Raw genomic sequence first — 12,627 nt, forward strand, 5'->3', positions numbered from 1 at the left:
GAATTTTCGAAAACTGATTTTCAAGCCATCAGGGGCCAACTCGAGCGGCCTGAAGCGGCCAGGCAAATTTTATGCGTGGTTATAGAATCCGGAATCTCAATTGTGAGGCTCTTCAAAATCTAAAACACGTATCTTTAAAACAAAATTAATAATCAGATAAAAATTGAAAGCTGTAAACTTTTTTTAAAGAAAAAAGTTTACTTAGTCCCAGTGTAAAACGTATGTTTAATACTTATTAATAGCGACAGTAGAAATTAAGTTAGAGAAATGGCTGCCCTCTTTTTCAGCCTTTATGTTGATAACTGAAGTATGAAGTACTTGTGCCTGGCATCTCAAGGTTTTTTCTCTCAAGTGGAGGGGAGCGGCGCCTTATGTGGTGCACAAAAATCTATCACTCAATTTAGAGAATAATATAAGCGATTTTGTAGTATTAAAGTATGAAGTATTTAGTTTGATATCTTCAGTTTACGCTGTGTTTAGCAAAAATGATATTTGAATTAATAAAAAAGACTAACTGTAGCTCTTCTTACAAAATCCTGCTGCCTTGCAATACAAAATCAAAAAGAACTTTTATTAATAGACTAAAGATTGAATAAAATAAGACGTTAGGAAAAAGTTTTTAAAGTTTTAATTAAAATCATATACGTTTAAAAGGCTTTCATAAGATTTCTGTCAAGAAGGTTTTGCGTACCTAATCTAACAACAGATAAGGTAAGATTACGAATACGATTGCGAATGTAAAATAATATTACACCAGCAGCAAAATACATTGCTGAGAATTTTTTGATACTGGAAGAGATTGGCATTGTATAATTATAATTTAGTAAATTTAAATACATTAAAATCACGTTCAAAATCCTAGTTAAAGTCCAATACTCAATTTAATGTGTAGTATTCTGAAAATAAAACCACGAATCCATTGACAAATTTGGACAACGACCACAAAATTGGAGCATTTTGTGGTGGTGATTCAAATTTCGTCGTTGGCTTCTTCGATTTATTTTCAGGAATTCTATACATTGTTTAATTATAGTGCAAAATACTATGTATTCATTGATTTTGTCCCGCTTTAATGATAACTATAAAACGTTGAAAAAACAACTTTACTGAACTTTTTAGGATAAACCACGATAGACATGATAAAAATGAAACAATTCTTTAAAGTATATGCTTTTTTTCTCCGGCCGAAACTCAATGCATAAACGGATTCAATTATGTGTCCTAAGTTCTTTTAGAATGCTTCAATTTCTTTACATACGCGTGCACCACATTATGAGCCGCTCACCTATCTAATTCCATATAGATACCCTAGTGGACCACATGAACAGAACGGTTACGCAATTGCGTAACCATACAGTTACCACATTGTGACTGTACAATTCACCGAGCCCGCTAGAGCATATTTTAAACCTTTTTCTCATTTATTTACGACTTCACATATAACTCAACACGCTTTTTATTTGTTTAAACATGTACCTTTATGTATTTATTCATGTGTTGAATAATTATAAGAATTAAAAACTGCGTGCGCTTACCCGACGTGCAATATTGTGCGTCGGTTTGCCACACTCAGCTTTTAATTTGTAACTTGTTAACACAAGAATAAATATAAATTCATAAATATAAATGTGTCAAAAGATAAAAAAAGTGTTAAGTTGTGTGAAATTGTGAATGCATGTGAAAAAGGATGCAAATATGCCCTAGCGGGCCCAGTGACTGAAACGATCACTATATTTCTTTATCCGCGTCATGTGGTCACTTTACGGTCACACAATTTCGTGACCGTTCCTTTCAGGATGTCCGCTAGAGAGATAGACAGATACACATAGAAGAAATTGAAGAAGAAATGGGCAAAGATCGACAAAATGGGAGGGGCAAATGCAGGTGGGGATAAAAGCGTTCGTTGGTCTCTATGCCAGAAAGCGAGTGGCGGTTATCGATTTCAGCATCTCTGCAGCTGCAACGTTGCGTTTCCTATAAAGTGCGGGGATGAAAGCAAAGATATGAGCAGATAGATAAAAAAGAGAGTGAGGAGGATGAAGGGTTTACTCACAATTGGTGACCTCTCTGCCGACGACCTCTGGATTTACGACATGAATTTCTTGATGAAAGCTGTAATGCACAAAAGTGGGAAGGTCAAACTAGGGGGGTGACATTCTAAATAGGAACAAAGACCTCCCTCTTGCCAGAATTTCCGGCATTTCTCACAAATTCGAGAAATTTTCTCAAATTTTCATTCATTGGAAAGGGTATTTGGGGGTAGATTTCTATTTCTACTTCTATTATCTAAACAAGTGGTTCATAGGGAAAAAATAAAGAAAAAAAGTTTAAAAAGGGGCTGTAAAGTTGAAAATTTCGCATCTGGAAGATGAGGTAAGTGATGGCTGGAATACAAATTTTATTAACGTTATTATTACTTTTATTACATTAGGGTATGGAGGGGTATTTACGTTCAGATGGTCTTAGAATTTTGAAAGGTCGATACTTACGAACGTAGGGGATGAAACCATCTTCGTCTTCTGGGTCCATGCAGTCCTTCAATACTGTGTCCGTTTCTTCTTCAGTGAGTTTTTCTCCTGTGGATTTCAGATTTGTTATTACTTTTGATTAGATACTTGAAAATAAATAAAAATAATTCTTTCCCAATTTTTGAATATTCAGTTGAAAATTAGTGAATTCTTCGATACTTTTATTTAAAAGTTGTGAAACTTATAAAACAAGAGCTGTTTTCTCTCAATTCTTCCAAAAATGCGGTTTCCCGGAATATAAAAAGAAAAAGGCATGAAATTATGAGTTTTTGAACGTGAATCTAATTTAAAAAAAATTAAAATGTGTTCACACCTCTGCAATTTTTCAATAACTTGATTGTGAGAAACATGAAAAAACTGGTCCTCCTCGTAATACAAATGGTTGAAAAATTGAAAATTAAAAGAATGTTTGGCTTATGTCAGCACATATTTGAAGAAATATGGGCACAAAATAGAATGATTTTCACAAAAAAAGCGAAATTCGTCAATTTTGATCGACAAAATATCCTCAAAATTCAAAAATAAAATTTTACACACAATTATTTGTATTAAATTGGAAAAATAGGGAGCTGACATTTTGCGAAATAGTTCTAAATATATAGGGACGTCTTTTTGGCCTATTGAAGTTTTCTTTTGTTAAAATAGTGCAATTTTATTAATTTTTTATTTGGAATGTAACTGCGAACAAGAACTTAGGACACTGGCCTAAGCCAAAATAATGAAATTTCATTATCCAAAATAAATAAAAACTTATAAGTTGGTTTTACACGCGTCCCCTTATAGATTGTGAACCACTCCCTAACATTTCAGCACAATATATTAATTTTTCAACTTATCAAACTGACAAATATAAAAGCATGGAATTGATGACGTGACACACTGTCACAAGCCTTTACTTTATTTGTAGAATTAAAATAATTGATGATGTCCTTAATGTTTGTTTTAAACTTTTTATTCTACTCATTTTTTATCATAAATATTGATTATTCTTACCCAAGGTCATTAATATGTGCGAAAGTTCAGCGGCAAGCATGGTTCCATTTTCCTGCTTGTCGTACAATTTCAGACACTCTAGGAAATCCTCATAGCATCCTTGGTCCTTGTCCTTTTTGCAGTCGCTGAAAATGGGAAGAAATTCTTCGACGGACAAGGATTTTTCTCCTCGCTTTTCCGTACCACCAAGTTTCTGGATAGTGGCATTTGTGGGGTTCAAGTTGAGGGCGCGAAGGACGTTTCCTAAGTCGCAGCAGTCGATGCAATTGCTGCCATCAGCATCATAGATGGAGAAGGCGAATTGGGCCCCTTTATAAAAGGAAAAAATTTAATTAATAAAAATCTTATTTAATTAATTTATTTAAAACTAAATTCTCGGGAAACTTATCTGTTTCCTTTTTAACGCAACACAATTATCCTCCATTTAGTCTCTCAAGTATTTAAATATATAATGCATACTTTTTCAGTTTCAAATCATTAAAAATAACTAATTAAATCATATTAGGGGCCGCTTAGAAATTACGTCATACCGGTTTGAAAACTTTTTCCACCTTTCCCAGATTATCACACAAAGATTAAGCCCCACAAAATTCCAACAAAACAGGGGATATTTCAACCAAGAAAAGATGTTAATTAAAATTTTTTAAAACCATCGGATTCAACTCTTTTCTCAACGAAAAATGTAATAGTTTAGGCTTCCACCAAACAGATTTTGATTGTTAATCTAATACATATAAATTGAATCAGAAAGTACGAATTGTGAATAAAGAAGCTGAATCGTAAAAAACAGATTAATTTGTACCCCAAACAGGTGCATTTTTAACAATAAGTATATCAAATTTCTACTAAAAGAGATTAATTTTCAAACCAAAAAGACGAATTTTTAATAAAATAATTTCCAACCAGAAAAGCTTTTTTAGTGAATTGAGGAACAAAATTTCAACCGCACTGTGAAATTCTTAAATCAAAATGGTGAATTCTCTAGAAAACAGTTGAATTGATAACCCGAAAATATAATTATACAACAAGAAGTTGAATTTTCTACGAAACTATTAAAACTTTTAACCAGTAAAAAGAATTTTTAAGAAAAAAGATCATTTTTAGTGAAACAGTTGAATTTAAACTAAAAACAAACGATTTTCAACCAAAAATAGAATAATTAAAGTTATAGTTTAAAAAAATTGATTTTCGACACAAGAAAAAATAATGTACAATAAAATAGTTAAATTTCTAATACAAGAGATATATATTTATCTCATACAAATATTTTTATCCTAATTGTTGCCTTTTCAACTAAAAGCGATCAATTTCCAACAAATAATGGATAAAATAAATATTTAGTTAAAAAAATAATTTTTGGCCATAACTGAATGAATTTCAACAATATAGTTAAATTTTAATCATATAAAAAGAATGTTAAAAAATTAGTTGAATTATCAACCAAAAAATATGAAAAAGGGGCAGTTTTTTGAAAGCAGGAAAAAAAGAGGAAATTTTCAAAAAAAAAAGCTAAAAGTGAAGTAGCGGAAAGAGTGTAAAGTAGGGAAATCACCCCACAATCGATAATGATCATACATTAGATAATCAATAATCTAAAATGTTAATGTACGTACAATAATTAATTAAATTTAATTAGTAGCTAGGACTCTATATGTGTTAATAAATTAAGATTATTAAGAATTATTTTAGGTGTATTTGTGCTTTTAATTAACAATTATTTACTGTAGGTTCATTGTCTACTCTAAGGTGGTCTTCTCTATGTATTTTGATGTTTTACTTGTAAAATAAAAACACCCATTTTCATTTTTTCGAATATTTCAAAAAATGGTGATTTACAATTATATTTTCTAATTGTGATGTCACATTCTGTATTACCCAAATCAACAAATCGTCACAAAAACCGTTAAACGCCCCCCCCCACCCCCCTTTGGCAGTGTGACATAGTTTTCGAACGTCCTCTTATATAGAATGGCAAATGAAAAGTAATTGATTTTCTAAAAGAAAATTTAAATCAGATGCAAAAAGTGAGGGGGAAATTGATAACAGTTTGTTGTCTTTACTGTGTATAGTAAGGCGGAATCGACTTAAAAATATCTGATACTATCTTTAGGTTCAGTGGATCTCACATCCCCACTGTGAGCACTGGGTCACATTACCCCCGGCCGACCATATAAGAGCAGCACCAAAACTATTTTCGACGCGGAAAGCTGGGTTCCACAATTGGAACGGAGACTACAAATTTTCGGAACTCACTCTTGCGCAATCGAATGTCATGATGATCATAACACGTTTTTTGACAATGGAAAAGCTATCTTTTTTACTTTAAAATTAATAATTCTTTAAGAATTTGTCAGCTTATTTACTGTATAGCCAAATACAATCTTATAGAATTTGTATTCAAGACTTTAACTTGTTTGGTTTTGTTACAAATTTAAGATCTAATAATTTGTATAAAATCAAAAGAAAGCATATTTTCAATATTTGAACTGACGCTTTTTTAAACTAATCAAGACAAATTTTTAAAATAGTTTCTGTTACAGAGATTGATATTTTGTTAAGCAGATATATAAAATAAATATTTAAAATTGAACAGCGAAGATTTTTAATATAACAAAATATTTTTGTGCAAAAGTTAAGCATTTTTTTATTTATTTTGGAATTCCTTGTGAAAATGTATTTGATGACTCCAGATCACTCTTTTTGGAAAAATTGACAGTTTTAATGAACAATCCACAAATCGCACTTCTTTTCAGTTAAACCTTCTTTTTCACTTTTTGATCTAATCACTCGAAACAACACACGGAGAACCACTTTTGAATATTTTCCTCAACACCTTCACTGTTAATCCTCGAATTCTCTAAATTTTTGTTACTTCTTAAAATCTTGACGAAAGTATTATTGTCCTTGCACTCTACTCACTTTCGAGGTCTTTGGGGTTTAGGTCCGCCTGAAATTTACAAAAATATAGTTTATTTAAATCCTTAATATAAAAAGCTACATTGAATTAATAGTATAATTTAAAAAAGAAAAATGGTTAATTATAGGTAACTGGAATAAATGGAGTTAACTTAAAAATAAGTCTTTCCTCAAAGGTATTAAATTTCAGATCTAACAAATGAAGATTGAATGGATTATTTTAAATACAAAATCAGAATTGAATAAATTAATATTTAAGTTGTAATGAAATCACAGAAGATGCAAGTAGAATTAATTTGGCAAGGAACTGAGTGAAGGAAAGCTTAGAAAGTTGGAAAGTAAAGTTTGAAAGTTCAATTTACCATGGTAGCTTCTGTGATCTGATGATGGCCTCTAGGTCCAGTCGAAACGAAGTAAGAACCAAGAGTGCGACCAAAAGCTCCCGCGCTTAATCATTTTATTTTCATAGGGGGCGCTCTCGTCAGACATTCGAGATCAAGAGGATCTACCAGAATCTAAATTCGACGTCACGCTACGGTTCCAAAAACAGTTACTAGTTACAGAAACTTCGCTCCTCTCTTGAATCTTTCGTTTAAATGAATCTAAACAAAACCTCTATTTTTCATTTCCTTTCAGTAGAAGGAATGTTCTCAGTTTTAATTTTACGAAGATTCATAGTTTGAATATTTTATAAAAACAATTCTACAAGAATTTACATACAAATTTTTACTAGAAATTGCATCCACATAAAATTAAATTAGAAGAAAGCTAAAAAATGTGGTTCTTTTTTGTAATTTAAACATTTTTTGCTGTACTTTTTATAAACAATTGTACTGTTCTCCAGAAATAAATTTCAGCAATTTTCCCAGAACTACAAGAAGTTGAAATTTCACTTCATTTTGAATTACATATTAAAATTAAAAAACGTCATAGATTCTCACATAAAGCTTGAACCTACTAGGGTGATTTCACAAATACGAACCATATTGAACTTAATATCAGTCCAAATATATTGAATTTGTAACAAAAGTTTTGAATGTTTAACCAAAAAATATTAATTTTATACTGAAAGAGTTTAATTTTCAACAAAAGATTTAAGGTTTAAAGTTGAAAAGTAGAATGTTTCACATAAAAATTTACTTTTATATCCACAAAAAAAAAATTTTCAACCAAAAAATATTGTTTTTAAAACAAATATTTAAATTAATAACAAAATAACGAACTAATTTTCGACAAAATAGTTGGATTTCCAACCAAATACATAGTTAAACTTTTATCAAAAGTGACTAATTTTTCACAAAATAGTTGAATTTGCAGCCTACGCAAGCCTACAAAGTTGAAATTTTCAACAAAGTAATTAAATTTTCAACAAAATAGTTGATTTTTTAAACTAAATAATTGAATTTTTAACCAAGTAACAAAATTTTTGCCAAAAAAGTTAAATTTTCAACTAAAATGATGAATCAGAAAAAAGAGCTTTTAACAAAGAAGTTGTACTTAAAATCAGTTACTTCAATTTTTAATAAAAAGAGAATATTTTTCAACGTAAAACATAGTAATAGTAATAGTTGATATTTAAAACGTACAAGAGTTTAGTTTTCAATAAAAGACAGTTAAATTCAATGGAAACGACGCATTCTCAACAAAATAGTTATTAACTTAACAAAAATAGAATAATTTTTAACTGTAAATTTGCCTTTTGTACTGAAAATGCTCAAATTTCTACTAAAATAGATGAATTTTTAAATCAAAGAGACCCATTTTCGCACAGAAGGAATTTTCAGTCAAGAGAGGCAAGAATTTTAAACCAAATAATTGAATTTCTAAATCAAAAAGGCGAATTCTCTAGAAAACAGAAAACAGTTGCATTTTTGAGCCAGAAAATCGAATTTTCTATAAAAAAATTAAATTTGTCACCTACAAATATGAATTTTCAACAGAATAATTAATTTTAAATCAAATAGATCAATTTTAAATTAAAAACGATTAATTTCCAACGAAATAGATGGGTATTCAGACAGTAAAATTACTGATTAACTAAACTGCTCAACTTTCAAATTAAGTAGTTGAAGATTAAATTTACTATTATTTAATATCATGAATATTGATTTTCTACCAACAATGTTGATTTTTCAATAAAATGCATACATTTTCAATCAAGTTGTTGTATATTCAACTAAACACGATCGTTATTTTACCAAAAATGTAAACCTTAAACTTTAAGTAAAAAAATTAAATTTCAACCAAGAACGAAATTTTCAAAAAAAATAGTTAAATCTTCAATCAATGAAATGAATCCTTAAGAAAGTAATTGAAATTTTAAAAAAACTGCTGTTAACTCATTTTAAACAAATTCATTTAAACGAAAAATCGAAAAAACGGGAAGTTTATTGAAAAAAGAGAAATTCTTTAAAAAAGGTAAAGAGGCCAATTGATTAAAGGGTATGAAGTCTGTATTGAGATACTTTACTTGTGACAAATCGTCATAAAAAACAAAACAAAATCCCCCTGTTAGTGTAACGTAGTTTTGAAACGTAGAAAGAATATAATTATTTATGAAATTAAATGACAAATATTAATATTATTCTATTTTCATATATATTTATCACTTCCTTTATATTTACCTTCGATCAACTTTATTATTTTTTTTTGACAAACTTATTTTATATCGTGTTGCACTAAATATATAAACAGGATTCCAATTCAAAAAGGTAAATTACTGTTCCTTCATTTTTTAATTATTTTAACTACAAAAAAAATTTTGAAACTCAGATAAGAGATGTTAAAATCGTAGGGGATATTTTCACCGTTTGTTACTTTCAATAATCCCTATAACGAGACAGTGTCATTCAAAATCAGTTAAATTGATAAAATGGCATGTGAAAAAAGACATAAAGGAAGAAAAGAAAAAGTTGCAGGAGTGTATAATTATGCTGTTTGTTAAGGTTTTCAAAATGTTAACCTCTCTATACAATGAAATACAGAAAATACAGAATTATGGTACTTGCAATATATTTTTGTATCATATATATTTTGTAATTTCGTTTAGATAACAATAATAATTTCTATTAGAAGATTCGAATTTATCTTTTCTATTATTTATATATAGATACCAATTTAATGCACCTCAAGTAAAATAATAATTAGTTCTGGATTCTTCTACACATTCTCAATGACGATTATCAGAAATAAATCACCTCGCAGGGATGTCGAAATTCTCAAGACATAAACTAGCCTGAATCAGCTTACCAAAAATAGACTTCTAAAGTCAATGTCAATACTTTTTCTCCTACCGTTCATTTTTGGCCACCCCCGCTCTAAACATAAGAATTTAAACTAAAAATATTTCTTTCCAAAAAATATTTCATTAAAAAATAATTTAGCCTCCTCCTTAGTGTTTATTTTTACCATAGGCAAAGTTGAAAAGTTTCCTGAATTTATTTCCGAACCACTTCTTTGACTTCCCAGGCTTGTGTAATTTACAATTATCTTTAGATTCCAATTCTGAGCTACCTACAGAGACAGGTAGGAGGGGCAGTTTTGTGGATGGGGGAGGTAGATATTTGGGCTCTTCAATTTTTGGGGAAAGTGGAAACGACCCAACTTCCTCTATCACAATTTCATCTACGTGTTCCTCTTTTGAGGACAATACGTTAGAAAAAAGAGAAGAGATTTTAGGTTATTTGCCTATAAAACTCATTTCACCGATCTCTTTTTCAATTCAGTTCTCTTCTTCATTCTCATCTATCATGATATCATGATTATAAACGATAATAGGTCCCTGAATAATTCGAATCAATTTTTCTTCCTGCTCTTCCCAAACTGCTATTTCTTCCTTGACAACTGGGTTAATAACTTTTTTAGGAGCTTGATCTTCCATTTCTTGAATTATTATTCGAAGAAAGAAAGTTGACTCCTGGATCGTTTCTTTTCGGGGATTTGAGCTGACCTCATTTCGAAATCGAAACGCCTCCGCTGAGATTATTTCGTTAACGACTGAGGATTCGGGTACGGTTTTAATATTAGCATCACCCTGGCCGTCGATAAAAACGGTTTCTGTGGTTTCAGGTGATTCGTTGATGATACAACGGAGAATATCGACTGCTTCTTTTACATTTTCATCATGTGAGATTCGCTTTTGTGTGAAAGATAAATGTCCAATATTACTATTTTCTAAACTTTGAACTATATTGTACAATTCAATTATATTATTCAATCTTTCGAGGTTCATATTCTTCTTAGCTTCGAATGCATCCATGTTTCTCTTACTGAATTTTTTTGCTGTGTCAAAAATTAAAATATATTTCAATAATTCTCATAGTAAGTTCATTTTAAAAAATTATTTTTTCTCATACAAATATTATGTTTGCTAATATTTGGTTGCAAAGTTTGTTTGGTCCGCTGAAATTTTTCGAGATAAATTTGTATTGAAATTTACATAATAATTATTTAATTGCAGTTGCCGTTCAAAATCTACGTCAAACTGTTTTTAAAAATTTGTGTGCCCCTCCCCTTATTCGTCACATATCATCACACAAAGGTTGAACCCTCCCGGGTCACATTTCTTTCGATTTACCATAATATTTTAATAGCGTTCATAGTCCAAAATGCTGACATTTCACGAAAATACGAGAATAACAGGAGAGTACATTCTTTTAAATAAAATTAATGCATGAGGTATCATATATTGAATTCAATATAAAACGTTTACGTTTTAAAATCAACATATATTGCATTTTAAACAAAATACTTCAATTTTCAACGATATAAGAATACTTATCTACTAAAAAAGATAAATTTTGAATAAAAAAAAGAAGAATTTTCGGCAAAACAATTGAATTTTCTAACAAAAAATGATTCTTTAACAAAATAGTTTGTTGCCCAGTGGGCATAAACGTACCAGAGACGTTTTAAGGTCGCATTTGGAACACGAAACGTTTTAGGAACATTATTTGGTGTGACATAGTACATTTTTTGAAACGCTCAAATAACATCTTTTAACTTGTATGTCCAAGAAGCTTTTTTAGGACGTTCTAAATTCTTCTTAAATTTCGTGCCCATTGGGTATATATTTAATCACATAGTTGAATTTTCGACCTAAAAAGCTGAATTTTTAACGAAATGGTCAAATTTTCAAACAAAAAGGTTTAGTTTCAATCAAAAAAAGTTTCATTTTTAATTAAATCGTTGAATTTTAAAGCCCAGAAGGACGAATTTTCAATCAAAACGACGTACGTTTTGTAAAACAGTTAAATTCTCAAACATAAAAGATTACTTTTTAAGAAAATATTTGAATTCTCAACAAAATTCGCGACAAATTGTTGAATTTTAAACCGAAATAATGAATTTAAACAAAATTAATTTTTAACATATGTATAGGTTCTACTTTTAACCAAATAATTGAATTTGCCATTAAAACAATTTTTGTAACAAAAAATATAATTATAGCCCTGAAGATATGAACTGCAATGTTCACGAAACGTCGGCAAAAATATAATCGTTAAAATTTTAACGAAAAAAGATTTTGATTTTAAATGAAAAACATTTGAATTAAGCTAATAAATACGAATTTAAAAAAAGTTGTATTTTCAACCAAAACATATTAGTTTTTAACTAATCAATTGCATTTTTGATCCGAAAACATCAGTTTTCTTCAAAAACAGATTAATTTTTATATCACTGAAAAAACTAGTTGGTTGGGACAACTAACAAAGTAGTAGGCCCAACTATTTTAGTTTGTAATATATGCCGCTGCTATTAAAGTGGTTGAGGCTACTACTTTTATTCGCAAGATTGGTAGTAGTTGCCCTTACTACTTTATTTGTTCTCGCTACAACTTTCGATGGTAGGTACTACTTTCAAGCAGCTGTGTTTACTACTTCAAATAGTAAGCGTTACTACTTCACTTAGTAAGTCTTACTATTAACTTAGTTATTTTACAAATGAATTTGTTGATCTTACTACTTAAAGTAGTCATCCTTACTATTATATAATTTTATATAATATTGCTATTCAATCTTATATTTTCTTACTATTCATATAATTATATTCACCCCACTGGAAAGCTGAATCGTCACGGTGATGTGCATGAAAAGGTGCCCTAGGGCCTAGGCGTAGGCCGTAGAGGACGCCCTAAGGATCTATACGATGCTCTTCAATATTTTCCACGTGTTTACACTTTATACGTAAA

The 12,627-nt window shown here is 29.9% G+C and overlaps 1 protein-coding gene across 2 annotated transcripts in view; it reads right to left on the bottom strand.

Annotated features, from left to right (window-relative positions):
* LOC117171273 (myosin light chain alkali) overlaps positions 1-6,926 on the bottom strand; it is a 9,893-nt gene extending 2,967 nt beyond the window's left edge. Inside the window, exons 1-5 of one of the 2 annotated variants that reach the window (XM_033358410.1) lie at positions 6,800-6,925; positions 6,441-6,468; positions 3,522-3,830; positions 2,490-2,576; positions 2,054-2,112 (exon numbers count right to left, since the gene is read on the bottom strand). In XM_033358410.1, the coding sequence (XP_033214301.1) occupies positions 2,087-2,112; positions 2,490-2,576; positions 3,522-3,830; positions 6,441-6,468; positions 6,800-6,802 (453 nt within the window). In that variant the 5' untranslated portion in view covers positions 6,803-6,925 and the 3' untranslated portion in view covers positions 2,054-2,086. Of the gene's footprint in view, positions 1-2,053; positions 2,113-2,489; positions 2,577-3,521; positions 3,831-6,440; positions 6,469-6,799 lie in introns of both variants that reach the window. The other variant, XM_033358409.1, reaches the window with a different exon arrangement.
* Between the last annotated feature and the right edge of the window lie 5,701 nt (positions 6,927-12,627).

The sequence above is a fragment of the Belonocnema kinseyi genome, chromosome 4 (genome assembly GCF_010883055.1).
Source record: "Belonocnema kinseyi isolate 2016_QV_RU_SX_M_011 chromosome 4, B_treatae_v1, whole genome shotgun sequence".
In the NCBI taxonomy this organism is placed as follows: domain Eukaryota; kingdom Metazoa; phylum Arthropoda; class Insecta; order Hymenoptera; family Cynipidae; genus Belonocnema; species Belonocnema kinseyi.